The sequence below is a fragment of the Egretta garzetta genome, unplaced genomic scaffold (assembly GCF_000687185.1).
Source record: "Egretta garzetta isolate BGI_Z169 unplaced genomic scaffold, ASM68718v1 scaffold108, whole genome shotgun sequence".
Classification (NCBI taxonomy): Eukaryota; Metazoa; Chordata; class Aves; order Pelecaniformes; family Ardeidae; genus Egretta; species Egretta garzetta.
The window spans coordinates 4735713-4763558 of record NW_009260614.1 but is presented as its reverse complement, the minus strand read 5'-3'; the positions used below and the strand labels follow the sequence as shown (position 1 = coordinate 4763558).

Sequence of the window (27846 nt, the reverse complement as noted above, 5' to 3'; positions counted from 1 at the left end):
AGGAATGCTTTATGGGATAGTGGAGTCCAGCCTAGGTAATGGAGAACCCACACATCACTGTTGCAGTTGATGGGATCTTATCTTTGTCCCAAATGTTTGTTGATTGTGACCTTACAGTGTAGCAGCTTGTTTGGCAAGCTTGTGGTGTATCGACCCTATCCTGCAGTTCCCTCTGGGTGTCACTCTAAGAAGTCAGTACTGTGCAGAAAGTAGAAAGCACAGCAGTGGGATGGGAGGGAAGCAGGTGTGAGTGGAGGGAATACAGACATATCCAAAAGGCAGTTGAAATCTTATTTCCTCTGGTACATTTGATCCACTAAAATGCGCCTCTCTAATAGTAAGCTTTCTTTCTTGCATGGGCTTTTTTTTGGACTATAATATGTCTTTTGCCTGCAGTACTACTGGATATTCTTTATTTCACGAGGATTAGTTGGCATTGGCACAGCCAGTTATTCCACAATAGCACCTACCATCATTGCAGACTTGTTTGAGGAAGGAAAAAGGACCACAATGCTATCGATCTTCTATATCTTCATTCCAGTAGGAAGGTTGGTTTTCTTGCTAGTAACTGACCCGCCTTTTGAAATTCTGTCTGACCACGCCAGCAGTTCAATATACCCTGAGCATGGAATAGATGTATTTTGATGCATATCTGCATCAGGTCTTGCAAAACGATTTGTCAGTTGCCTAGCGTGTTTAAATAGAGCTGGTTAGGCTTATTTCTGTATTTACCTTCAAGAAAAAATCGGTTTTTTCCTCCCAACATTTTTTAGGGAGAATCTAACCTTTGAAAACCAGTAGGCTTTGAATAAAATATTGAATCAATTCTAAAAGAAATATGTCCATGGGGGTAGGTAATTTATTTCTGGATTTTAGAAGACAAAAGCTTTCAGATATTTGTTTACTTGACAAATTTTTCAAGAACCCTCCATTAAAAGTCTCCCAAGGAATAATTGGCACTTCCCTCTCTTCTTCTAGCTAAATTGACATTGTGTCTGAAGAAGATGTGGAGACGGGCTTTTTAAATGGTTTGGAGGCATACTCTTTCTTAAAGTGGGCAGCCAAGGCTGAGCCTAGAAAGAAACTAAAACTAAAGGAATTCCTGCAGGGCTTAATTCATGTGGCTAGCACAGAAAAGAGTAAACTGCTTTATGGGCTGTCTGATCTGGGTTTGCAGTGTCATTCTACAGAATATGTATTCCAAGGGGAATCTGGGACATTATTGCCACCATCTCTAGTCTGCTCTAAGGAGGTTAGACTCTTTTTAATAGTGGCTGGCAAGTAGACTAGCATAGACCATGGGGGTTGTTTCTGTTTATCCATTTTGAAAACTATGACAGAATACTTCTCTGTGCTCTCCTTAGCTGGCAAGACATGTCATTTCATCCAGGAAGAATTCATTGGTGCTTACTGATTTTTCCTTTCTGTTGCTTACAGTGGTCTTGGTTATGTCCTAGCAGCCGGCATGGCAGACATCACAGGTGACTGGCACTGGGCATTCAGGGTGAGTTACTCACTTTCACTCATGGGGCCGAGCTGTTCACTGTAAAATGAGAATCATCACTGGGGTTTGGATTACTTACGTTCATTGTGTTAAAAATGGTGAGCAGTGGAAGGACTGTCTGACCAGTCATGAACTTGGTGTTTAAGAGAACTCTTCCTGCAGGACAAGTGGAAAGTTTATCCCGAGCTCTTGCAGAATGAAAGCAGGCATAGGTGAGATTGTACAGCAGCCAGGGCAGGTGCTGATGTTCCTCTTACCTGAGGACATACTTGGAATGGTTGTCAGTGCACCAAGACCTCCTCAAACAGAGGAAACTGAGGGTAAAATGATCATTATACTGGTAGTGCCAGTATAATTCTTCAGGAAAATACAGAGAGATTGTTTTCTGAAATGCTGTTGGGAATAAATTCTATTATTTGAGGGTTTCAAGAAAAAAACCCTCTTCTGGTCATGTCATCATGATATCTCTCCATACTGAACACCTAGTGCTTTGGAAGTACTTTGTCAGATCTTCCTAACTTATCTATAAAAGTACAGGATGAGTGGGGAAGAATGTCTGCTGGAACAACAATCTGATGTTATTCAGATAACACTAATGACTGCATCAGTGGTTCTTGCATTTGTGGCCAGACTACTATGATACAGTTTTCTTTCTTCATGTTTTTCTCCAAAATCAGAGGGAATGATCATGTGTCTGTATGACAGGGAGGGAGGATCTATTACCTTTCCTCAAAAGTCATAATAAATCACCAAAGTCACTCTTCTTCTTTACAAGTATGACTGACAAAGAGCAAGTCACATCTATTTCTGAACTTATCTGCATTTCTCCAATATGTAATTCTAACACTGAATTTGAATTGCTGCAGAGTTTTCACCGTAAGAAGAAAGGTATCCTTGATCTAACCAGCCTTCTGCCTACAGGTAACTCCTTGCATGGGAGGTCTAGCACTGGTTCTTCTGATTCTACTGGTCCCTCACAGGACCCAGAGAAAGACAGCAGCACACAGAGCACTGAGCATCTCCGGCACAATACGAGTAGCGCCTGAGAAACCAGGTGTACAGAGAACTGCCAAGACTACTTGGTGTCAAGATGTCGTATCACTTGCCAAGAAGTAAGCAATTTTAGCAACAAAGGTTCCCTCCATTGAGGAATGACCATTCCATTATTAGAAATATGGCCATCAAATCCCGCTCAGCTCCTTTGTATCACATGCTATATACAAGATGATTGAAACAACATTAATAAAAATCTTTCTTCCACTCTTTGGAATGCTACCCAAGAGATCACAAATTTCTTTGCTCCTGCTATCCTCCCGTTTTGAGGAGGGGGAAGGAGGCAAAGTTATGATGGCAGCGTGCTCCTATTTAAATCCAACTCTACTTTTTACTAAGTTTCCCCTTCCCTCTTGCTTTAACATGTAGGGTAAGCTACACTGGTAAAAGCACATATTTTGCAGGTGTGACTTTAGTTGTAATTCTTAGTGCTTGAGGAAAGTTGGATCAGCATGTCTCAGGCAGTCTTTACATGGTATCTGTGAGCCTGCTATGCCTCTGATACAGGAGGTCAGAGTCTGTAAGACCCCAATACGGTTTATAAAGTAATTGCAGATGTGTTTTGACCAGCTAACCTGTGGCTGGCAAATGACCTCTTCCTTTTAACCACACAAAAATTAAAGTCAACACCAGCTGACCTGCAGGACAAAGTAAAAATGCCGACTGCAACCAGTTTCTCGCTCCTGTTACCCCACAGTCTATGAGAGCCCTTCCTGGAAGTGTTGGGGAATGGCAGGAGCTGCTGTGCCCCTGCGCCAGGCCTCTGCTGCTGCCTGTGGGCTGCTGCCCTGCCGTCCTGGCCAAATGCTTTTGTTTTAAAGGCTTAGCTTTCCTGGGACCTTGTTCGTCTTTGGAGTGTTCTTCTAGAGGAACCAGCATTTTCTAATTGACATTTAGATTTGCATTCTGTTTACATCCAGAACAGCAAGTACGTTAGAGATCTGGTTTGTTGGATCACAATTTGTACGCAGTACAGTCTGAAGTGAATAAACAATGAACTTGCCTGAATCAAAAATTAACCTTTCTGACATTTCAACAAGACTGTCGTCAAAGTTGCTTTCCTACAAAGATATTCCTTACAACTTCCAGCAATGTAGTGAAAATAGATTTTAATTTTCTTTTCCTTTAGCAGTTGATTTCCAAAGCATAAGGACATAGAGCCAAAAACCAGGTGATTCTACTTTCAATCAAGTCCAAGAGCCCTTTACCTTCAGATGATGATGAATTATATCTATATCTAATCTATATCTATATCTATATCTATATCTTAACAAATCCCCTAGTCTGGTGGTCACCTGGTCATTTTCAGCACTTTTATTTAGTCTTAAGTTTTCATACTTCCCTAATGACCTCAAACGGGACTTTCTCCTAAACTATTGACAAGGAAGAGACCAGTAAGAAGTTCATTTTCTCCTAGAACTGGGCAGGAAGGAGGCAAGATTTGGACAGTTTTTAAAAATGCTTCTCCTTTTGTCTGAAAACTCGCTGTGCAGACTGAGAGTCTATTTTTACTTAGGTAGAGTTAAGGAGCACTTCAGCCACTGTATCTTAACAGTTTGGAAGACTCAGATGTTACTCTCATTTACGCTGATTATACAAACAACTTAAAACCATCCTGAGGCATTTAGACTTGCATATAGAACACTTTCATTTACCTACTAAGCCATGAAATTCTTGCCCACTCTCCATTGTCATAGTTCTGCTATCAAAACTTTCACAGCAATCGGTTTAGCAAAAGTTGGCAATGAAATCTGCAAGAGACCAGGACTGGGAATCAACATGAAATCAGTAGGTCATACTCTTCCCTCTAATTAGTACTTTATTGTTGAAATTCATAGATAAAGCCTCATCAAAGTTCATATCTTCAAGGGAGTACATTTTGATTATAAGATGTCTGAATGAATTGTTTTGTTATTGCTTGAAATCCTGGGTACTGCAGGTAGGCTTTCCCTTTTTCCTCACACCCAGTCTTTCTAATACCTCTCATTTTTTTCTTTTGACTTTCAGTTGGAGTTTTGTCTGGTCTTCACTGGGTCTGACTGCCATGGCCTTCGTTACTGGAGCCCTGGGAGTGTGGGTGCCACTGTTTCTTTACAGGGCTCAGGTTGTCCAGGGCATTGTATCACCATGCCTCCAAGAACCATGCAATTCATCTAACAGGTGAGGTGCGCACAACTGCACAGTGCTAAATCACAGTTTGTTTCCAAAGGCAGGAGGTAGGATGTGACTGTGAACACTTCTTGGGAAGGCAGTTGGGTGTGAATGTTAGACTAAATTGCTTCCAGGTATGCTGAGACACTCCTAGTTGTTTGTTTGCTTTACAATCACTTGGGTAACTGGAAAGATGCTGCCAGTCCTATTTAAGTGGAAAGAAGCAGTAGCAGGAACACTCGCAGGAAAAAAGGAGCAGCTTTAGCAAGGAGGCTTCAGCTGACAATCGACTGTGCACCCCAAGCTACTTAAATACCCATTTAAGTATGTTTAGATCCTGTGTTTTGGTAACTTTCCTATTATCTTCTTTTTAGCCTGATTTTAAAACTCCTGCCATTTTGGCCAGGTCATTGTGACTCCTAGCATAAAGCAAACTTGATGAATTTGATCTAGTATGATATCATTGCATCAAAACAGGATAATTTGGTCTTGTAAGTAACTGCCAGCAGAGCTCTGCTTGCAGAGGATGTCCAGACCAATACAGATTCATGAATAAACATCAAATGTTGGGTGGGCAAGGGGAATTTATAACAGGAGAGGATTTTGAAGTAATCATAGTATAACCTTTTGGAAATTACTTTTCCCCAGCTAGGAAGAGAGTTTTTTTCCTTACAATGTGTTATCCAGAATAGAAAAATGTATTTGGTGTTCCTTTTGAGTCTGCATGGCTATGCTCAATAACAGTGAGCACTGGGACACTTCTTCTGTGTACTGACCCCCTACCAGGGGCCTCCACACAAGTGCCCCTACCTTTCTTCTGGAGGTATCCCAAATCTGGTTTCAGTCTCTGCCTTCATGATAGATTTCCAAGAACTAACTGCTTACTACATTGTCTTTCCAGGTAAAAACAATTTTGACCTGTTTGGCTGTATTTGTTAACAGACACAGTTTAAATACTTCCTTTATTAAGCTGAAGGTGTTAGCCTATGTTTTGTTTTCTAATCTACCTTCTGAATTATTATTCCACAGTAGTGTTGCTAGAGCAGACATGGTCTTTGGGGAAGTAAAATGGAGCACCTGATAGTTTAACCTCATGTACTGCTTCTTACAGGATGCTTTAAAAATAACGTTGGCATAAGCTAGTGCCAGAAGCAGCATAAGGTTGGTTTTAGACTGTTATTCCAGGGGGATGTAAAGAAACATGATATAAACAACTGTGTCAGACCTGCAGCTAATGGTGCAGGAAGAACTGAGCTGCACATTCCCAGACCTGCCCAGGGATGCTTTAAGGACGTTTTCCCCTCTGGCTGTTCAGCAGTTGCAGGTTTTGTTAAGGATCAGGGCTGTGTCTCTTAGACTCCCTGGAAACACAAAGTCAAATGGCACCACAGCTGACTCGGGTCTCAGTCCTTTCAAGGCAGATAAATAGGCAGTATGAAGTTTTTATTCAGGTCTTTGTGCAGATACTTTTGAACAGATCAGACAGATGAGTGAGCATTCTCAGACCCTAAATGATCCTATAGGAGCCTTTCCCCAGGACTAGGCTTCTGTACTTTCCTACTCCCTGTCAGCTGTGCTTGGATTTAGTTTTGGCTGTTCCCTTTTCTTCCAGCTGTAGGTTTATTTCAACTGCGATTTACAACACATTAATCTTCTAAACACAATTCCATGAATGCTTCCATCAACTAATGTCACCTTGGAACTTGCCTCTCCCAGACAAATCCCTAAGATAATACTTCTGCCTAGTGACAATCTATATTGTCACTATCAAGCTACAGCGAGTGATGGATCTGAATCCTGAAGAACTTAAAGGGAGAGTACAAATATGCTTAAAGTTTGTTATCCTGTATAGCAATACTTTTTTTTTTCTTGTAGAATTATTGAGTTCTTAATCAGGAAGAAATTAAAAAGTAGATGCACAGTAGTTTAAAGGAATAGATCATATCCTAGCTGGTTACTTTGCTTTGCAGTCAGAGAAAGCTTAGGAAAATGTACATAACTTACTGTGCAGCACTCCGAAATATTTAGAAGCACTTGTGCTCGGAACACAATGCTCCTGTCCCCGTTTGCCTCAGGAGAATTATGATGCATTAAACAACCAGTGGCACCACTGGTCTTAGCGCAAGAGACTTGCTTTGTCATTAGGGTCTCATCTGGGACAGAGAGAAAAGCATATATGAAAGTCCCTTTGGAAGCTGAATCTTCTAAGCTATTCAAACACATACTTTTAAAACATGAACTTGTCATTCCTGGAGAACACATTTGCATTTGCAGACACACAAAGCTGAGTGGCATTTGAAAATCTGCGTTCAGAAAATACTACATGGTCCTCCCTGAATAGTTAACTATTCAGTATTCTTTGTACTCTTTTGGGAAGCGGTAGATGTTTCCCGTAGTCAAAGAAATGACTCATCTCAGCTGTGCTAACTAGAGGGTTATAATTTAGATGTATATAATTCCACGTGATAGGATCTCTTCCAAGACAGCAGATTGTGATACAGAGTTATTCCATCTGTGTTTTAGGGATGACTGAGTAGATTGGTTCACAGGGTAACCAAGATGACTCTGTCTCCTCTAAATCACTGGCTGTCTAAGCCAGGTCATACTGAGACGAGTCTTCCCTGAGCCTGGGTGCGTAATACCTGCTCTGTTAGTGGGAAAATATCTGTTCCACAGGACAGAGCCTCAGTTGCAGAGGCATAGCTTCAACTGAGGCTTGGGATTAAATCCATTTAGAAGGAGTGGGAGGGTTAGATCAAGTGGAATATAATTAAAGTTCCCCATTAAAGATTCCTCTGAAACTAAAGGTATAAGCTAACACCATTTTCTTCTACACTATGGTCTTACTATGCTCAACTGAATCCTTTGCTTTCTCACCAGCCTAATATTTGGAGGCATCACCATTGGGACGGGAATCTTGGGTGTCATTGCTGGGGCAGAAGCTGCAAGAAGGTTAAGGAAGATAAACAATAAAGCTGATCCTCTGATCTGTGCCACAAGCATGTTCATTTCTGCTCTGTGCCTCTACACAGCTCTGATGGTGGCCCAGGCGAACATCCTTTCCACTTTTGTAAGTGCCAATCTATCATTAGCAAAATGTCTTCTGGGATCCTGGAGAGAAAGGGAAGGGGGAGGACAAAGTGAGGGTTGGCTTTTGCAGAATTCTCTGCAATCTTCTAGACCATTAAGAGGTTTCAGTGACTTGCAACAAGGTGGCCTGCCAGCTAAGCACTATGCACGTTGCTCTAATACTGCCCACAGCTGTGGTCTGTCCCATGAGAGCCACGTTGTGTATTACTTGGTCCAGTAAGAAGGGCAGGCAGGCAGAGCCTTACAAATTGGGCCTCAGGACCTCCTGAGTCTCTACAGAAGATAATAGTAAGCTTATGTAGTTGGCTGCATGAAGCTAGTGTCCCTTATCCAAAGATGCAGTTAAAGGAAGTCTCAATCTTGTGTTAATTTTTAATGCTATGTGACTAATTTAGTATTCTTATTTATTTTTGCTCTCTGAATACTTAAAGATTGGTGTACTTGTGTCTGTACAATATGCACAGTTCTTGCTAAGAATAATTTAGCCATCACCTTCAAAGCCTCAAATCACTAGCTGATCTTCAAAGTCAAGCTTTTGGCAATGCAAACTGAAGTATAAATCACTTAAATTCTGTTCTCAGTAAAGGGAAAAACAGAAATTTACTAGGAATGATGAATAGTTCCAAGAAATCCCTGTGAGAGCGAACTGAATGTAAACCTTATTTTAACTATAATCTGGTAACAGCTAGGAAAAGACTCCAAGCTTTTTTCCTGTGACTCCATAGCCACAATTACCATGATTAACATAAAAAAGAGGATCCAAGTAAAGTCAATTACAGTAATCAACAGTTCTTTGCAAAAGGGTACTTTTGCAGGTTTTTTGCTTCTAAGAATAACACTTATTCATCGAGGTTTTCAGGAATGTGTATTCCTGTGGAACAACGCCTTTACACCAAGGGAAAAAACAAATGGATTTGCATGTCTCTGTGTGTGTATACAAAGCAAAATGTGAAATTGAAGATTATTTTTAGATTCAGGAGTGGAGATCTGAGTACCAAAAGAATTAGCCATTTTCTTTTTCTGCTTCTCAGGTTCCCCACATAGTCCCACTCGGCGTATGTTCTTCAGTTCTTTTTTTGTCATTAATGGTGGAGAACAACAGTTGCATTTGCCAGTCCGTGTCAGCTAAGTGAATAAATACATTGGTTTTGAATTACCAAAATACACCTTTTATTAGGACTGGTAAAAATAAATTTGTTTAAAATGTTTCTCTCCTTTCAGACAGCATTCTGTTTTCAAGCAGTGTGGTATCTGGGAGGAAATTCTGAACTGGGGTATAGATAACTGTGTTCCTTAAGTTTCTTCCCATGGGCAGACCAGTTGGTCTTGTAACCAGAGACTTTGCCATTTTGTCTTTTGTTTGATGTGCTTGGTTCAGGTGTTCCAAAATGTAATGTCAACAATGTGCAGTGGTAATAATTTGTACGTAATCTAAGCACCTGATTCTTCCAGTCCTCTTACCATTACAACTGCTTAACTATTACTTTCTCTGGCACCAGCCATGCCTCCCGTTGCTTTCTGACAAGCAAGATCTGACACTAGTCATACTGGTGTGAGAATTGGAGTGGCGTGCCAGCTGGTGTGTCTAATTTGAAGGGTCCCACTGAAACAAATCTTCCATTTGTGTAGGACACTGGCAGGGAACTGGCTTTCCAGTGACTGTCTGCTCAGGCATGCTGACGTTAGAAAACCTGTCTCCATCGCTTCACAGTGCACAATCTGCTGAAGCAAAAAAGCATACGTGCATCACCGTGCAATTACAGTATTTTCTGTAGGGTGATTTCCACTGTCCTGAGTGGATAATGAAAGGGAACAAGACAGGCTTAATCAGCTATGGCCAAAGCTGGAAGAAATGTTTCAAAGCACAAGAATTCTCTAGTTAACATGGAAATACATCAAGACTTCCACAGTTTCTGTTGGGGTAGATGGACTGAAATGCCATGAGATTTCTCTCCTTTTTCTGGACACCCAGTTCTTGATTTCAAAGACTACCTTTGAAAAGACAGAGAAAAATTACCTGGCTTTGTTATCTCAGAGGCGGCTCTCTAAATCGGTTCCTGTCTCCAAAGCGAGATGAAAGATGCGTGCTCTCTGCAGTGCAGCAGGTGCTTCAGGAAGTCATGACTGAACCATGTTACTGGGAACTTTGGACAATATTTGGTGTTGCGGTAACTTTAAACAGATTTAAACAGACTTATCTTTGATGGCAATGCTGTATCAGGATGCAGTCTTGACTTGCAACTTGTCTTTGAAGGAGGCATTCTGCAGCTCTTGTCTCTGATGCACATAGTGTGGGTCTTTTTGAAAAGACAGAAATCGTTGATCATGTATGTTCCAGCCATACTGATTCCCTACTTTTTGTTGAGGTATGTGACTGTTTAAAAGCAGAATGTGTGTTTGGCACTGACATTGATGACGATCTAATTCTCTTTCTATATGTATGAATGTAAACAGTCATCTACAAAGCAAAATACCCTTAACATTTGGGACATTATTCTGGTTGTATCCTTTGCAGACCAACTTTTAAGTGTTGTCTGTTAAAAAAGCTGGGGATCCTGGAGAAGGTGACAGCAATAAAATAAAATGTTTCATTCTTTTCTAGGTGTGCTTAGATTAGAATGGGCATGCCACAAACATGATTGCACAAATGTAACGGAAACCTTTTCTATATTAATTTAAATTTAGAACTTGAGACAGTATGAGGAATACTGAGAGATGGTAGGAACAGAAGGATACACTTTAAATAGAGCATTGCTCTATTGTTTTCCTGCCATCCTCAGCTCTTCTCCCTTGCCAAGCACAGTACTTCCAGGATATCTCCACCTGTTCTGAAGAAAAGAACACGCAACTCTGTCCTCTTTATTGATTGCAGTTGTTTTGCAGTTGGGTGGCTGAGTGTGCCAACTATTCAACCATATTGCATTTATTCTGCATGAGAAAGTATGAAATTTGTATTGGTTTTAGACAGAATACCTTGATACAATCTGTAGAATGATTTATTACCTTCCAAAACTGTCTGGGTTAAATTTTTCTAGTGACCCTACAACTGCGATCCACCTTAGGAAAGAAAAGAAAAGCTAACAAAGTTGTGTCTCTGACGTTCACACAATGCTGTATGAAATAATTCCTTTCCAGAGTTTCAGGCCTTAGCTGCTGAACATCACATTTTCTTATCATGGATAATATTTCATTAATTCCTATTCCTTCTGACTCTAGGTTGAGAGCATAACTTATTTCCTAAAGATTAATTTTATTTTCTTTTCTTGCACTATGTATGTCATGCTTTTGTTTTTAGGGGTTTGTAGAGATTAAATAACTTTGAAAAAGTGTGAAGAGAAAGGAAAACTGGAAACAACACTTTAAAGTGCTAAGTGTCACAAGATTCCTGTAAGGGAGATGGACTGATCTCTCATTTGATGTATAAAGGCAGGTAGTCATCTATTCCAGTGATGGTATCTAGGAGCAGTTTGGAAGTCTTCAGAACCTTCTGTTCTAACTGTTATATTTGCATCTGGTTATATCTAAAGGATCAGCCAGGGTTTACATAAATCTCTTTCTTTCTTGTCTCCTTCCTGTTTCACTTCAACCTGCACTATCTCTTGCTAGCTATGGCACAACTGACAGAATTTACGTAAGTTCATGCCATTATCGCTGTATAGCAGGGTTCAACTGCATTTGCCTATAATTCATCTGAGTACTGCTTTGACCACTTCACAGGCTGCAATTCTGAGTTAAGCAATAGCATGTTTAAAGTTTATTTGTATAGAATCAGGGGAAAAAAAAGAAAGTAAGGTCCTTGATGAATTTGGATCTTCCAAGAGAGTTCAGAGAGTATTAGCCTGAAATAAGATGATGAAGGCCTAATATTTTCTGGTGGCTGCAAGGTTTGACATTGTTAGTCCTTATTGCCAGGTGGCTTGGCAAAAAGTTGAACTGTGTGATATTGCTATCCATGTTAACAAAGACATTTCATTTTGTGTTTGGCCCAAAGTTCTCTAATAAAACGTGTGTTACTTGCTTTCCAGCTAAGACTGGCATGCAGCGTTGTTTCTGCAGTCAATACACTGTTATTGCAACAGTCGTGAAATTAGAGAAGAATGATTGCATTCTGTCTCTCACAAAGGCAAGGTCTGCCAAAGTTGTATCAATGGAAAGACTTTGATAGTGGGACACATAAATCCAAGAGCTAAGACATAGTCAAGGAGTATGTGAAATTAGTGATATTTATTATAAAACTTAAAGAAAAGTAGTTATGTATGGAGGAATAGATTCAGCTGCAAATTAGAAAATCTATATAAAGCATTTGAAAGGGAAAGACATCTGGATAAAGGTCTATACTAAATATCTCTGTACTTCAAGGAACTTTTTCTCCAGACTGGTCACATGAACAGCACAGGCAAGAAACAGAGGAGGTAGGGGTGTCATAGGAAGATGTATAATATAGGTCTGGTTCTTCTGAGGAGAATGTAAGCTACCCCTCTGAAAACATCTGATAGTTTGCCACTGTGCTTTTCCTAGGACTGCATTTTCATCAACCAGATACAACATCTTGACCAAGACCTTACCAAACAAGATGCTGGCACCTGTTGTTATAATGGATTTTATTTCCTAGGTGCCACTGGACTTTGTGGGCTGTGCCACTAAATAGATTCTGCCTTCCAGAACTGCTGCAGCTGAATAGCGTAGCTATAATGCTTTCCTCAAGTATCGATTAGTCTATAGAGCCTGCTCAAATTTATGTCCAGGGCTGGCTGAAAGGGTTAATCTTTTCCCAGCTGTAAGAGCTGTTGGGAGCTCTACCCCTTTTCCTGATGGCTGGGTCTCCATCTGTGATGAATTAGGGAATCCCCGAAGGGCACCAAGGCTTTGAGGCTGCCTGTCTCTTGGACTCGATTTTGGTTTGGAAGTTACCTTTCTGAAGGAGCCTATAAGAGTACTCGTACTGGCACAGAGGTGTACTGTTGGTTTCATTTGGAAACCTCAGCAAAGGAAGATCTTTGAGCACTTTTTAAACATGTGCTGAATGTTTCTCTTCACAGGCTCTTCCTTTCCTCTTCTTCTGGCTTCAGCAGTTCATTACAATTTATTTGGGAGGGTGGCATATGTTTCCTATTTTGGCTCTTCTGCTGAGGATTTGTGACACAAAGCAACCCACATACCTTCTCTGGTTCCTTTCCCCCCCTTTCCAGATGAAGTTAGTGTTTGTGAGCATAGACAGATATATTTAATTTATAAGTAGATGGGTTTGTACAACAGTTCTTACATAGATGAGCATAGTCAGCAAGCCTGCCTTCATCTTCACAATGCAGAAGGTCAATGCAGTGTGTATAGTCACTGCTTTCTTCTTTTTTTGCAGATTTTTATTGCATTTGGGGAACTGTTTTTATCTGTAAACTGGGCTGTTGTGACAGACATACTGTTGGTAAGTCCTGTGAAACTATTTCCTTATTTTGAGTTTTTCAGCTTTTCTCAACATAATACTGTTCATAAGCCTGCATTTTAGTGAACAGAAGGACCTCTGCCTTCTAGGAAGAGATGAACGAACTCTTACTAAGAATACCCTTGTTGGTACCCTGCTAATTAACATTTCGTCATGCGCCACAACTTACTGCTGTGCAAAGATGCCAGTAACAATATAGGAGTGGTGGTGCAGTGGTCCAAGCTCATTGTAAGCCCAGTAAGGAGAGGTACTGTTTTGGATGAAACTCATGCCAGTGGAACCATCTAGCACTGCTGGTACCCACAACAGTTTGGGTTTTCTGTACAGTTCTGTGTTGTTGGATGTCTGCTGGAAAATGGACTGCACCAGAAAGAGGGTAATTTTCTGTCTATAATCAGAGATTTTCTATTTGTGCTCCAAAGGTTTGAAAAGATGATCCAAATGAGGGAAAGTCAATATTCTGTAAACTCAAGTTAGTGAATCTGTTACAGTTCATTATTCCATGAGTTATTAGCAAGTTCCTTCATTCCAGAACACAGTGCAGATAAATTCCAGCACTTGCAAGTCAAATTCATAAGTGGTGCTACACTGCTAAAGCATTAGGCAGGCAGTGATGCTTATGAGACTCTTGGGGATTGCAGGACTGACACCACCAGCCCAGAGAATAGGAGTGCATCATTTCATTTGAATTCCATCATCAGTAACTTTCTTTAGAAAGGAGTGATGTGAAAAGCACACATCTTGTGGCACGCTTAGTCTAGGTTTCAATGAGCAGCTAGTTCTTTTTATCATTGCAAAGGCTTTTAGGGTTAGTAATCTTTTAGTGTACTTGAGTTTTTACTCAAAGGAAAAATTTGGCAACCTTTGGTTTATGCTGTAGCTCCACAGTCACTAATCAGTGTCTGTGTAAAACATGGGACGGATATTGTTGTTACTATCACTGAACTATGCAGATCATAACAGTCTTAAGAAGTAGTTTAAATGGCTTTTTTTTTTTTTTTTTTGGAAATCCATGCTATGAACAAGCTGAATACAGTTCATCAGTCAAATAAGCAAGGAAATGGTCTACCTTGTTCATATCTAGTAATCAGACTGCAGAAAGCTGATTTAAGTACCAAAGCCAGAGCTATTAAAATGATTGACAATCCTTTTGTTGTTACCCATGGGCATAAGATAAAGCATTTAAATTGGCACAATCCTTTTCTACAAAGAGTAGAGTACTGTATCTCTGTATCACACATGAGATTCAGACTCTCTACTTTGAAGAATCATTTTCTGTGGGGTCACTGTGTTGCAGAATGGTGGTGTGACTGTAACCCAAACGTTTCAAGCAGGATGCTACCCGAGAGACAGAGACTGTTGAGACCAGTGTGGCACAGGCAAAATGCAGTTGGTACTGCTAGAAAGCAAAGTAGGGAAATGGTGTAAAGCTGTCAGAACAAGTGAGAGAAGACACAAAGGTAAGGGCAAAGCAGAACAGGAATCTCTGTTTCCCACCCTTAGGCTAGAGCCTAAGCAAGAATCACCCAGGCATCTTCCATTTTATCCAACAGTTTTTCGTTCTAAGGGAGCTCAAGTCTATTTGCAGATTGCTGCTGCAAACTCCACTGTCACAGTAAATCCTTCATATAAGAACTACAGCGAATGCATTAATATATAGCACAACATGCAGCGCTGCACAATAACATGCCACAAGAGTCTGGGACAGTAAAGAAAACCTGCAGTCTGTGGCTCATGTGGAACACAGTTGCCTACAAGGCTGTCATCATTGCTTGCTACCACAGGAATTGGAAGTCTACAACTGAGGTTGCTGTCACTGTGGTCTTAGTTGCTCAGAAATACAACTTGCTTGGTATTCCTAACAGCTAACTAAAAACAAGTGGTAGAAAAGCTGAGCAGAGATAAAAGTATCTCTATTACAGTCCTGCATGCAAAAGGATGTGAAAGTATATAGCCAAATGCTGAGCACCGCCCAGTGACAAGAGGGACTGGCTGTGAAGCAATATGGAACTCTCCTTCCACTGACTTGACCCTGCCTTGTTGACATGAGCCTGTTTATCCTCACACTTTATAGCTGGAAGAATCTTTCTTTACATTCTGACTGAGATGAAGGAATGAAACAACTTATATTTCATGGTTCTTCAACAAAGCACTGCTGATATTGACTATTGCATTATACTCTCAAGTTACTCTTTTATGGTACTGTTCTCTACATGTCAGTTTTCTGCACTCTGGAATTGTAATTTAAAAAAACCCAGTTGCAGCCAGCATTAGTGAATTGGTTGCCCGCTTAAAACCTCAGCCAGCAGCAAGAGGGTTTTGTTTCTTCCTTGACTCTCAAAGAATGGTCAGAGACAATTATCCTATGAGACAAGATCTATAGCCTTGAAGCAGTGAACAGGTGCAGAAAAACTATCACTGGTCCAAAAAAAAAATTTTTATTAGCTCCTATTTACGTTTATTTTGAAATCACTGGGGTTTTGCAACAGAACCAGGTACTACTACAGTTAGCATTCTTTTTACATGAGTTGAGGCACCATTGAAGGATTTTTTTTAACGTTTCTCAATTTACTTTTCTTTGAGCTCCTACACCTGCATTTTAATTCTCTCCTCTGTCATTGCTGAAGTGGAAGGTGACATCACCGAGTTAGATACTGTTGATATGGGATGGGGAGAGTAAGGCAGGTGATTACTGTCAGCTCTTTCCTTCAGTTCCTTTCTGAAGTCAAACTGCAAAGTCTGCACGGAGCTGTGCTTTCTTTCAGTTGGATCACTCGGGTCTCAGCTTGCTTAGGGAATGCTGCACCACATTACAGCCTGCAGGACATCTATTCGTATCCATACCCTGGATCCATGTAAATCCAGAAGAGGAGAAAGTTCTTGTCTCCCGAGTGACTGACACCCCTCATTTGTATTTATTTTAGAAACTTTTGGGTTTAGGTGCAAGGAATATTGCATCAATTGGCAACAAGCAGGAAGGTGAAGAGCTCTGTCCTGTGTTCCCCGTGAGAGCAGGCATTCAGTGTGTTACCATGAAATGTGCTTCAGGTTGGATCTGTTGAATTCTAAATTTTACTAATTGTTTTCTCAGAAAAATGATGGAATTCAGCTGAATTTGTGGATTTCTGCTCATTCAGTCGCAATCTTATTTGGGAATTTGTTTCTTCCGGCTGAAAACCCATGGTTTCAGTGTATTTCTGCTTTTACATTGACTGAAGGGTGCCATAGATAACAACAGTAATTTATCTTTTTGCATTGTTTCCCGTGTGAACTGGTAGGATTTCTGATAATGTGGCTGGATTTTCTAATGCATGTTCTTATTTTGCCATGAAAATGAGTTTTCTTTCTTCCCACGTGGCACTACTAGCCAGACAATGTAGCTACGAATTCATTTATCCTGCAACCTGTGGAGCTGAAGACAAAGGGAGATGCTGACTGAATGATAAGGGCTTTCTTCCTTTGTGGCTAATACATCAAGATGCATTGCATGTAGCAATCTTTGTTCCTCTTATTCAGCTGTAAACACGAAGGTATCTATCTACTCTACAACTACAGTCATAATGTGCAAGTGGAGAAGTGCTGTAGCTGCCTCGCTTACAACATGCTGGCTTACCGGGAGACTGTACATGGACTGTCCCTTACAAAATATGTTTGCCATCTGTGAGGTAATGGGACTCTGCCTTTTAGGTTTTTGGCAGCTAATAGTGAAGGAGATGCTGGAACTGGAAGCTAATATGGGGTTTGGGAAGGCTACCAACATGTCCCCGTCTTTCTTTGGAAGTGCTCTGGGAGCTATAGGAGCATTTACCAGCCTGTCTGTTCCATCTGCTTTTTTAGCTGACAGCTCTGTCACATAGTCTGCAGGAGGATCTCTAAAACCTCCAGGAATGGCACAACAGGGTTTGCAAACTGTATCTGTTTGGGGCACCCCGCTTATCTGTCAAGGCATTTGGGCTGGGATCTCCCAGGAGATGACAGCGTGTAGGATGTCATCTGCATCATTGACATGGCGTGGGTAACCGGGCAGTCACTGCGGACAGGCAGGATGCTGTGGCTATTTCAGAGTCCCTGTGTGTGGGAGGGTTTGGTTTCTTCTTTTCCTAGTGAATCCTACAGCACCTTGAGCTCTTGCATATGGATTCCATTGTGCAGAAGAACCTGAAGAATAGCATAGCCAGAGTTTATAAGAGCCTTGTAACTCCAGAAAATATCTTATCCTTCTCTTCCATTTTTCTTGTTGTGGCTTTGTTCCATGTGTCACTTGTAGTTAAAGATAGGAGATACTAAATAAATGTTTTAAGGAAGTGGCGCAGAGCACTGAGAGCATGAAAATGCATTTATCTTTTCTCATGCCTGCAATGCCCACAATATATTAAGTGCATAACAGTATTTGTTTTGTATTTCTCAAACACAGCCTGTCATTATCAATAAAAGAAGAGAAATCTGACTCTAGAGCAGATGACATGATATCCTTGGAGAGCCAAGAGCTGACAGTCTCCAGTCTAGTACAGTCTGTCATGGCAAGGTCTACTTCCCAAGCTCAGAGTTTTCTACTGTAGTTTCTTTATCTCTCTTTCTGTACAAGAGCCTGTTCTCAAAGTGCAGATGCTCTACTGGAACTCCAGGCAGGTTCTGAGAGAAAACAAAATTTGGGTAGACTGCATGCCCTCAGTCTAGGCTGAAGTGTGCCATGACCATGGTGAGGAGGAGCTGTTGAACTGTTCCTTCATCCCATGGGTGACACTGGCTATAATTTTTGCTAATTGTGTTGGGGGAAATATGTCTTTTCTTTCTCATTTTAGATCAAGTGCTCTGTTAAATCTAAATGGGATGCATAGCCTCACTTCCTAAGGAAAGAAGACTTTCTACAGTCTGTGTCTGCTTTCTCTTTAAGTTTTGAAACCATGGATTTCGACCAAGTTTGATAAAGAGTTAGACACTTCAGGAAGACCCAAGTTCATACAAGCCTTGTGAAAATAGGTGGCCTTGCTGAGAAAGATTATCCAAATTGGCACTCCCCATCAGAGCTGTATTTTAGGGAAAGGCTCTGCAGCACATACATCTTGTTAAACACGAGAGAAAATGGTAAAAATAGGTTTGTGAGAGAGACATACTGCATGAAAACCATAGCAATGGAAAAAGCTGGGCATGATATTTAAACTGCAAGATGTAAATAGTGCATTATTCTATGAATGGGTTTTTATAAAAATAACATGCTTAAGGTGTTTTGATTGTATACATGCTCCAAGCTTCATACAAAGAACATATGTCACGCTAGCTCCTGCAGGAGGAGGACTGCGAGAGGGTAAGGAGCACAGTGCTGCAGAATCCTCTGTCAATCCATTCCCGAATGCAAGCTGTTACATTCACAGGGCTTATTGTCCTTCCTGTTTCTGCATCTCTGCTGGGGATTTGTAGTTTCAGTATAGTTAAAATGCCATAACGTACTGGTTGTAGGTCCTGACTGCATGTGGCACTGAAGTATTTTTTGCTCTTATTCTCACAAGAGTAATTAACCTTGATGTCTTGGACAATGTTGCTTCCTCACCTGCCTGTTCTAATGTCCATTAATGGAGTTCCAGCCACCCTAAAGGTCTGGCATTGATGTTGCTATTGTGATATAGCTACATCTTAGTGGTATGTAAACAATTTTTTCTGAGGCTTCTTTAAACACAAAAAAAAACCCCAAAACAAAACTCTAAGTTAAATGTGAGAACAGGATCTTTTTTTTCCTTCTAAACCCACCTTGTCATGCATATTAGTGTTTCTTTGAAGGTGGCTATAGAGCCACAATAGCTTATATACCTTGAGTTTGTCTCTTGGTAAAACACCGGTCACCCTATCAATTAGTGTTTGAGACAACCTAAGTGATGCTCAGATCTGCTTCCAAAATATCAAGCTGGAGTGTAGAGGAGTGGGAGAATATTAAGCAATTTTCTCTGATTTAAGCAAGTGGTTGGAAAACAAAGCTATTGAAGGTTTAAAATTGCTTCAGTCTCATTCTGAGTGTGAATGGTTTTTTGCATAAATGTATTATTGAAGGAGAGAGACACAAATTGTATAGAATCCTACTGTACTTCTTCAGGCACATTTGATCTTCAGTAGCACAGACATAAAGCCGTCATTACTCCAAAATGACTATGTTTCATTTTAAAAAATAGTTCTAATCTATGTGACGCTTTGCTGTGTTCTGGATGTGCACCACATCTTCTTCAACTTGTTATTTAAACTGTGTGCACTCAAAAGCATAATCATTTTGAGGTACTGTTACTGGGCTTGCTCTATCTCAGGTGCTATCCAGCTAGAAGCAGCAAGCCTCTGCCATCAGAGCTATCAGCAAAGCACCATCAGCCACCCTCTGGTCTGCCAGGCTGGGTCCCCTCCCTCTGCCTTCATGCAGTCTGCAAGGTCTAAGCTGAAATCCTTTACAGATGTGGCAGCTAGTTCATGTTCCAGACACCCCAGTTTCCCCCCAGCAGTCGGACCATGCCTGCTGACACAGTGTCATAAGAGATTTTTCTCAGAGGCTGTCAGTGCTGGATCTCCTTATCAGTAAATCAGTACAACCGGACGGGTTACTGGTTGGAGGTTTCTATTAGTTGCATGGCCAAGTGAATCGGTACAAGCTGCTGTGAGCCTATGAATGGAGGCAGGGGAGTCATGTTTTTTCCTACTTTATTGTCATTCTGCCTTGTATGTTGCTTTCTTGAATGTTTTTTCCTCAGCCAAATATCCAGTGTACTCTTTTGCTCAGAATAACTTCTCCATCTCCAAACTTGTAAACAATGTGTGAATATGAAATATATAAAAATGAATATATTCATCTCTCTGGGATGTTATATAAGTAGTTGGCCATTCATGAGATTCACTCTGTTAATATTCATTCTCTGGTGGGTTGTGTTCTGTTGCAGTATGTTGTGACACCAAGACGCCAGTCTACAGCTATTGCCCTGCAGATTTTGGTGACCCATTTGCTGGGAGATGCAGGCAGCCCATACCTCATTGGGATTGTAAGTGAATTCTCTGCTTATTGAGCTTTCCTTAGGGTAAAACTTTTAGAAACTGAAAAACAGACACTCACAGAGCGTAGGCACTTCCTGGTCCATAATTAGAAGTTACTCAAATTGGTGGCCTTGATACTAGAATACAGAAAGAGATTTTTCTAAACATTTTTACGTGCATGCAGCTCCTGGTCCTGTTACACTGCAGGTATGTAGGATATAATCCTATACCTGTAGGGTGTGAGTGTGTAGAGATTTATTTTGATTTTAAATTTGCAAACTCATAAATTTTTGAAGGCATACATTTTCGCACAGACAGTGTCATGGGTATTGTACTTGGATTTAAGCACTTTCTGCTAAGTTTGTGAGGAGTTTCATGCAGATTAATCAAATACCATAAAACCTAAGGCACTTAGTTCAAATCTTGAAGACTGAAATCTTGCAATTAGTCAATGGTCTCTTGAAAATCAGAACAAGAGTGACTGCAATGGTTGCCTTTTGTTACTACTTGGCATTCAAAGCTCTGGTCTCATATTACCTTAACCTTGGATTCCCGTATTGCTTGAGACCTGATTTCTCTGCCCTTCCTACATTTACTTGATCTTAGGCGCTTCTGGCCAAAGCAGCCTAGTACTGTGTTCTGCTTGCAGTTCATTTGTTCCAGTTCCAGTGGATGATATCTGTCAGGGTGGTTTCATTCCTTCATTATTTTTGATTTAAGACACAGTAATTCTGCACACAGTAGCTAACCAATCACCCACGATTTTTCTGCTTTACTGGACATGGGAGAGAGAGTAAGTTGTCGTTGTTGTTTTAAAATTTTGTTTATATGGAAGTTTATTTTAAGAAGTTCACCTCAGGATTATCTGTTCTTTCTTTATCACCTATTAACAGTGTTAGGGTTAGACAGGGCCAGACAGAAATGCCCGAGTGAGCTGTGCCTGCAGGCGCAGCTGCTGCTGGTCCAGCCAGACGGGAGATTCCCCCTTGTCCTCAACTGGCTGAAAACCGGAGTCTCAACTGTGTAATCCGTCTGGCATAGAAGTCAGCCCTCTCTCACTGAGAGCTTCCTCCTGCTGGCTCTCTTTTTCTGGCAAATGAAGACACCGCTTTGCTCATTGGTGTGTATTATGAAACTATTGCCCTCGCACTGGTTTGGCTGTATGCATGGGGTAACATAATAACTGACGTCCCTGTGCCATGAAGAGTGGCTGAAATGGTATGCAAAAATGGAAGGGATCTTAAAAGCTGAAATACACCTTTGACTATTCTATTGATTTATGCTTCCTACCTGAAAGATGAAAATGTTTGTATCTTTGACCCACTGTTCTTTGCCATCTTTGAGGCACAGGCAGAAATGAGGCTTCCTGCAGAATGTGCTGCTGCATCCTGCTAGTAGCCGTGTGCAGAGTACTTCTTATGCAGTACCTTGCATGCAGTTGCCTTAAATAGCAGCTAATCAAAAAGGGTGAAGACAAAAAAAGCTTATCCAGATGAGATCAAGCTCAGCTAACCTTGCAACTTTGCAAAGAACAGGGACAATAAATCCAGGAATAAAACTGCTGTTTGTCCAAGCGGGGTCCTATGCAATGAGCACAACATTGCCTTCTGGAATGCTTCTGTGAGCCAATATCGCAACGCTGCCCGTGTCTGCTGTTGATTAACCACCAAATCTTCTGCATTCATCTCTTGCTATTGTTTACCAACCTGCTTCAGCTAACCCTGCAGCTTAAAAACTGGTGGAGAGTCAGGGAACAGTCTTTTTCAGCATCTGTTTTTCTTCTCTCAGTACTCCAGAGATTTTCTTACTAAGCATTTTAAAATGAAATGCATTAGGTTTGTATTTTGGCCATTATGCTCACTGTAGTCCCTAGGTGCCCATTTAGAGTTGATCTTGCTCTTATCTGCCTAACCTGTCATAAATAATCATACTGAACCCAGCAAAGGTTGAAGAGTCTCATAAATGTGTATTTCAAGTCACGTCACATCTTCTAACCGTCAAGAACAAATGTAGGAATAAAAATGACTGCATTCAACATTCATCTTTTTGTTTACACTAACAAGAGATTTTAAGTTCCTGGGTTAAGTACTGAATCTTATTGAGTTTCTTGAAATCAGCTTTCCTTTCTATCTACAAAAATAAAATTCATGTGTATCATTTATAGCTTTTACAACTTCATCCTCCAACCAGTGCAAAAAGCAGCTGCCTCGTATCTTCTTCTTCCCAGTTCCTCATACTGTGACTCCACGAGTCCTCAAATGCCTTTTGGCTCTAAAGCAGACTCCACTCTTGTCTCTCAAATTAATTTCCAGCTCTTCCCTTTTTCCCTGCTGCTTGTGCCTGTATTGACGCTAATCCCCTGTTTCTATCCACTTGATACTGTTCAGGGATGGATAAAGTTATCGAATAACATCAGGAAATGACAAAAGTCATTGCGAAATGTCTGTCCTGTGCTAGCTGGAGATGGGCTAGAAAATGGTAAAATAAGTTAACATTTACCAAACATGATAAACATTGGTTGCAGTATTTCCTACTCCTGTGACTGGAGGCACTGAAAGTATAAAAGAACATGAGGTTCCTTGACTAAATGGAAGCTGGACAGCAGTGAAGTACAGGTGTATTGAGTACTGGGTTTGACAAACTATGGTAGCAGGCTTTTCCTCCCTATCTGCCTAGTTTTATTCTTTTCAAGAACCGCACTGTAAACAATCTGCTTAAACCAAGCGAGGATGATGATGTTATCCCAGATTAATGGCAGCCTTGTTCACTCCCTAGATCGCCAATGCTATCCAGGCTAAGAATGTGCCCTCATTCCAGTGGAGTTTCTGGAGCATGCAGTACAGCTTCATCGTGTGTGCTTTTGTTGGTGTCTTTGGAGGAGTTTTTTTCCTCCTGACATCTTTCTACATTGAGGAAGATCGTAAGGAAGCGGAGAAGCCTTGAGGTTTCTATATATCTTTATAACTCTTAAACCTGTATCCAATTGCTCTCCTGTTTGTACACTAGCCATCATATTGGCTCTGTAAAGTTAAACCACAAATGTCTGCATTATGTTAATACCACATTAGTTCCTATACAAGAATAAAGGCAAAATCCCAGCAAAGTCTCAGGTTGGACAAACCTCCCATACTGAGCAAAACAGACTGCAGAACAGAGGAGGATCAGGGAAGTGCATTAGTGACACCTTCAAAGTGCTGCAGTGTGCGGAGGTAATAAAATAGCTTTACTGTAATGCACCATTACAGACTTCATGGAAGGTGCAGTTCTTTTTCTGCTCTGGTCTTTCTGAGCCAAGCAGAACCAGTCCTAGCTCTCTGTAGTACTTCTCCCTCTTCCCTGAAAGAAGTCATATTTGAAGTGCAAAAGGCTTAAAGAAAACCTGTTGAATTGGACAAGAACACTGTCCTCAGTCACGTAGAGTCTTACAACTTCCTACTGCTCTGACTTGGTTTTCTAGGTACCAGAAGTGAGCATTGCCTTTCAAATTGAAGATGAACTCTGGGGCAAGATTTGCAAAGAAGAAAAGAATGTCCTTCCCTTTTTCTTTCCTTTTTGCTTAATGAGATATGGCTAGAGAAAAGGCCAAATAACAATTCCTCCATATGGCAGAAAATCCTGCATACTGACTTTTTTGGATGCTTTTGACTGTGAGTCAAAAATTGTTACTGCACTGGCATATGGCAACCCTCCCCCATCTGCAGAACAGGCACGGATATTCTGCGGAGCTGGGGAGCTCCAGAAGGTAGCGTATAGAGCTGTCACAGGCTGCTAACCTAAACGAGACAGTAGCATTTAAGGCAGAATGTCTCATGGAGATTAAGAAGGGACGTCTACGAATTCTCAGCAGGATAACATTTGCCTGTAGAATTTGGAAAATGTAGGTAGTACAAAAAGTTCAGTCGTCTGAAATGACCAAGAGAAGCAGAAACTATCAAAATCAGGGTCAGATTCAAGAGCAGAGGGTTGCGATCATTTTATATGTAATATGTTAGTGGCCTCTTTCTAATCCTTTGGGACTCATCGGTGTATCCTCAGGCCTTGGCTAAGTAACTCCTCTCATGAGTGAACAGTAGTAGCTGTAAAACCACTTAAATACGACGATCCATTTGAGCTCTTATCTCTAAGGTGCATAAGACTTCGCATGTGGTATCTATTGTCATAATATTGTGCCAGCTGCCGAACAGGACGATTAGTGTGGCCACTTCCATTGTTGGAGGTGGTGTCATTCCCAGCAGCACCTTAAAGCCAAAACCCGAGGAAGGTATTAGCAAATGAATCGTGAAGTATTCTGAATCTTGCCTCATTCTCCCAGTAAATCATAAAGCACAATATTCCTGTAACAACTGTGAATATCTAATGTCATCATAAATAACATAATTCAGCAACTGCAGGTTTTTGTTTCTCCCTTGCTCTCCCTCATTTTAAAAAATCTGTTCTGAAACCTGACTTAAACCTAGGTAAGAGCTTATGCCATTATGGGAAATAATAGAGAATTTTTTTTTGTGATGATACTCAGTAAGGATGTAATATTTGTCTTTAAAATAAAAGTTGGTATTCTGAAAGACTGAGCGACTTTTTCTGGTTATAAAAACTAACCAAAGCCATTATACCACTGACTTTTTGGAAATTTGTGTGGTGCCAGAGAACCCATGTCCAGGAAGGGATTTTTACTATTGGCTATGAAGGCATCAGCTTGTTGAGGTCCTAAGTGCTTCATTGTAGGATGAATTTGGGAGGTCTAAAATCATTCTTTAAGGCCTTCTCAACTCACTGAACGCTTGAGGTTGGACTTGCAAGAGCCTGAGATTCCTCTGGTACACTGTTACTGTACCACATGTGCTGTTTGATGGCATCCGCATGGCTCTGGCTAACAGCTACTTTGTCGAAAAGTCAAATTGTGAGATGAGGTGAAATTCACCCATGCAGGATGTTGTACAGCGGTACCATCACTACGTACCGTTTACTGTTACATCCCTTTATGTCCAGAAACTGATGGAAGAGTTCTGTGACAAGTGCACATCAGTATTTGAGGCCATAAAATTATTTTGGTTTTGTTTAATTTTATTATACTTGCTGGTGGCAACAGTGCCAGATCCTTCCTTAGTGTTTTATCAAAATTTCTCAGAAGCTGCAAACAAGCCCACTGCCACGAAGAGTTGTGTTGTGCTTCACGTCTCTTGTACACAATATATAGACATGTATGTTACGTACAGCCTAGTTCTGAAATCGTCTGGGGATGGTGGAATTAGGCAATGATTTGGGTTTGGTAAAGAATTCATTTTATAAAGTAACCTGATCCTATGAAAGGTGTTGATTTACAGAGCTCGGAGGATCAGTAATAGAATCACAAGATTGTCCGTCTGTTGCCAAACTCTACAGATAAAGTTTTGCTAAAATCATTGGCAGCAGCAAACCAGATGTTCCCAACACCACAGCTGATTTCCTTTAAACTCAGGCAGACAGGCCAAGATCTTGAGAATAATTTTTCCCATTATTCAGCTATGGTAGGTTTTAAGCAGCTTGATAGTACTTCTCTATTGGTATGTTTGTGATTTGCCCTGTAAACAGAAGATCTGTTTATCACTTGTGTTAAGTCAGCATTACATTCTACTGGAAAAAAAAAAAATCAGAGACTGTATCTGGAATACTGTGGAGGCACGCATTTGACATATGAGCAAGAGATGCCAAATGCTGTTCTGTAGATGGTACATGAAGTCCGTGACAAACTCATCGCTACTCCTACTCTTACCTCCTTTGAGAAAGTCAGTGCCTAGCAATTAGCAGCAGCACGCTGACTAGTTCAATTCCATCTTTTCAAATGCTTCTCTTTTCTTTGTAATGTAAGGGGAGAGGACTTTTATTTTTGTTAATTTTTTCTTGTGTTTTAGTAAGACTGACATCCAAGCCAAGAGGCAGGATGCTCTGAGCTGTGCCTGGGCCTCCCCAGAGTTGCACTGTCCCCTGTCTTGCTGAGAACTGCTGACTTGGAGGTCATGCAAAAGTGCAGCGCCTGTCTGAAACAGCCCTGGGAGGCTCTGCCTCCAAAGCAGGGAAACTGTTTCCATCATCTCTTTGGCCCTGGGTCTTAAATAAAGATAAAACTTCCTCACTAGGATATGTAAAAGGAGGAGAATTTCTTAGATTTTTCTGCATGTCTTGAATTTTCTTCTTAGCAGGCGGCATCAAATTCTGCACTGCAGAGTTAACACAACAGTTTCTTAGCACCGGAGGGGGATGTTGTGCATTGTGGCTATTTAAGATGTTACACTTTTTGCACACCATCAAAAACCTGTATTGGAGAAAGTCATGGAGTCCTGTCACATGGCCAGCGAAGGAACAAAAGTCCTCTTTAGGCATCGCTTGAAATACCAATTGTTTTCCATGGTTCCAACTAAGTAGAAGTAAGAAAAAAGAGGAGGGCTTAAGGAAGTTAAGTTTGCTGCTCTATCTAGATTGGGAAGAGCTGCTCCTGGAAGCTGCTGGATATTGCGATAGTTCGTTCTGCAGCATTCAGGCTGCTTGGAATCTGTCCCCCTTGCATCAAATGACAATCGAACAAGCTGACAAGACTTGTATTTTTTGTAACTGTTTGTATATTCTCCTCCTACCTTTAGCGTTTCTTCTTTGGTCTTTCCAACCAAAATAGTAACAGGCACTTTGGAACAGCTCCAAAAGGTGAGATTTTATAAGTCCATTCAGGTAATGATTTTGATCTTTTCCTCCCCTTCCCTCGTTCCCCAAAGCAGGGACAGGCGATTGGTGCTGACCTTTAGTGCTGTTCATGTGGATTTTTTAAAAAAGAAGTTTTAGAACTCTGCTTAGCATAAAAATTGTGTTCAGAGTTGTGATTATTTCTAGCTTCTGCTGAGTGCCTGCACAGGCATCAAGCGGGCAGGACATGTCTGAGATACAACACGGTGTGTAACTGCTTCTCCAGAGTGGTTCCTTCCACCAGCGGTGTGTGAGATGATTGCTACCAGCAGAATTTTAATGGTCAAAGACGTTTTATGTAACTTTTTCTCTCCCTCTCCTTCCAAGGAAGTAGCCCTGTGCACTGCTCCTGAAAGGGGTTTCGCAGCACCTAAAGAATCTTTCTGTACGGTCACCGAAGGTGTGCAGATGGCAGACCACAGCTTTCCAGGCTACAGATTTATATATTCTGTCTAGGCTGCTCCTTCCTAAGAAGATCTTGTGTTTTATTCTTCTTTGCCCTAATCACTTGTGCAGCTGAACTGTCTTTTGCAAAACACTTTGCAGAACAGTTTGGGATCCTTTGTAATGCTACTGTTATAGCCGTGGGTGTCAAAAGCATCATTTAGCTTTGAAAAAAAGGCTGAGGGTTACTGCTGTCATTTTGAGGAACCTGTGCTGCGATGGGCTCAGTTACAACAGTACCACCCCGATGGCTCTTTCACTGACTCATTCCCAGCTTTCACTGAAGAAGACTTTATCATCTTCACAGTGGTCCGTGTCAGGACTCCATTGATGAAAAATTGGCCATTCTCCCCCTGCTATTCTACTGCAGAACAGCTGCCTGGATTCTGCCCCACTCACTTCCCCTGCACTTGTCTTCCCTTGAACACCCCCCCCCCCCCCATCCCCCCTC

At 41.1% G+C, this 27846-nt stretch overlaps 1 protein-coding gene across 6 annotated transcripts in view; it reads left to right on the top strand.

Moving 5' to 3' along the window:
- The window catches only part of LOC104131781 (protein spinster homolog 3), a 50530-nt gene that overhangs the window by 20465 nt on the left and 2219 nt on the right, over nucleotides 1–27846 (top strand). For 2 of the 6 annotated variants that reach the window (XM_035900651.1, XM_035900649.1), the window contains 8 exons: nucleotides 397–548; nucleotides 1438–1504; nucleotides 2426–2616; nucleotides 4565–4717; nucleotides 7589–7778; nucleotides 13155–13220; nucleotides 20150–20248; nucleotides 23016–24739. In XM_035900651.1, coding sequence (XP_035756544.1) covers nucleotides 397–548; nucleotides 1438–1504; nucleotides 2426–2616; nucleotides 4565–4717; nucleotides 7589–7778; nucleotides 13155–13220; nucleotides 20150–20248; nucleotides 23016–23183 — 1086 coding nt within the window. In that variant the 3' untranslated portion in view covers nucleotides 23184–24739. Of the gene's footprint in view, nucleotides 1–396; nucleotides 549–1437; nucleotides 1505–2425; nucleotides 2617–4564; nucleotides 4718–7588; nucleotides 7779–9427; nucleotides 9502–13154; nucleotides 13221–20149; nucleotides 20249–23015; nucleotides 24740–27846 lie in introns of those variants that run through there. The other 4 variants (XM_009644984.2, XM_035900647.1, XM_035900648.1 and 1 more) reach the window with 4 other exon arrangements.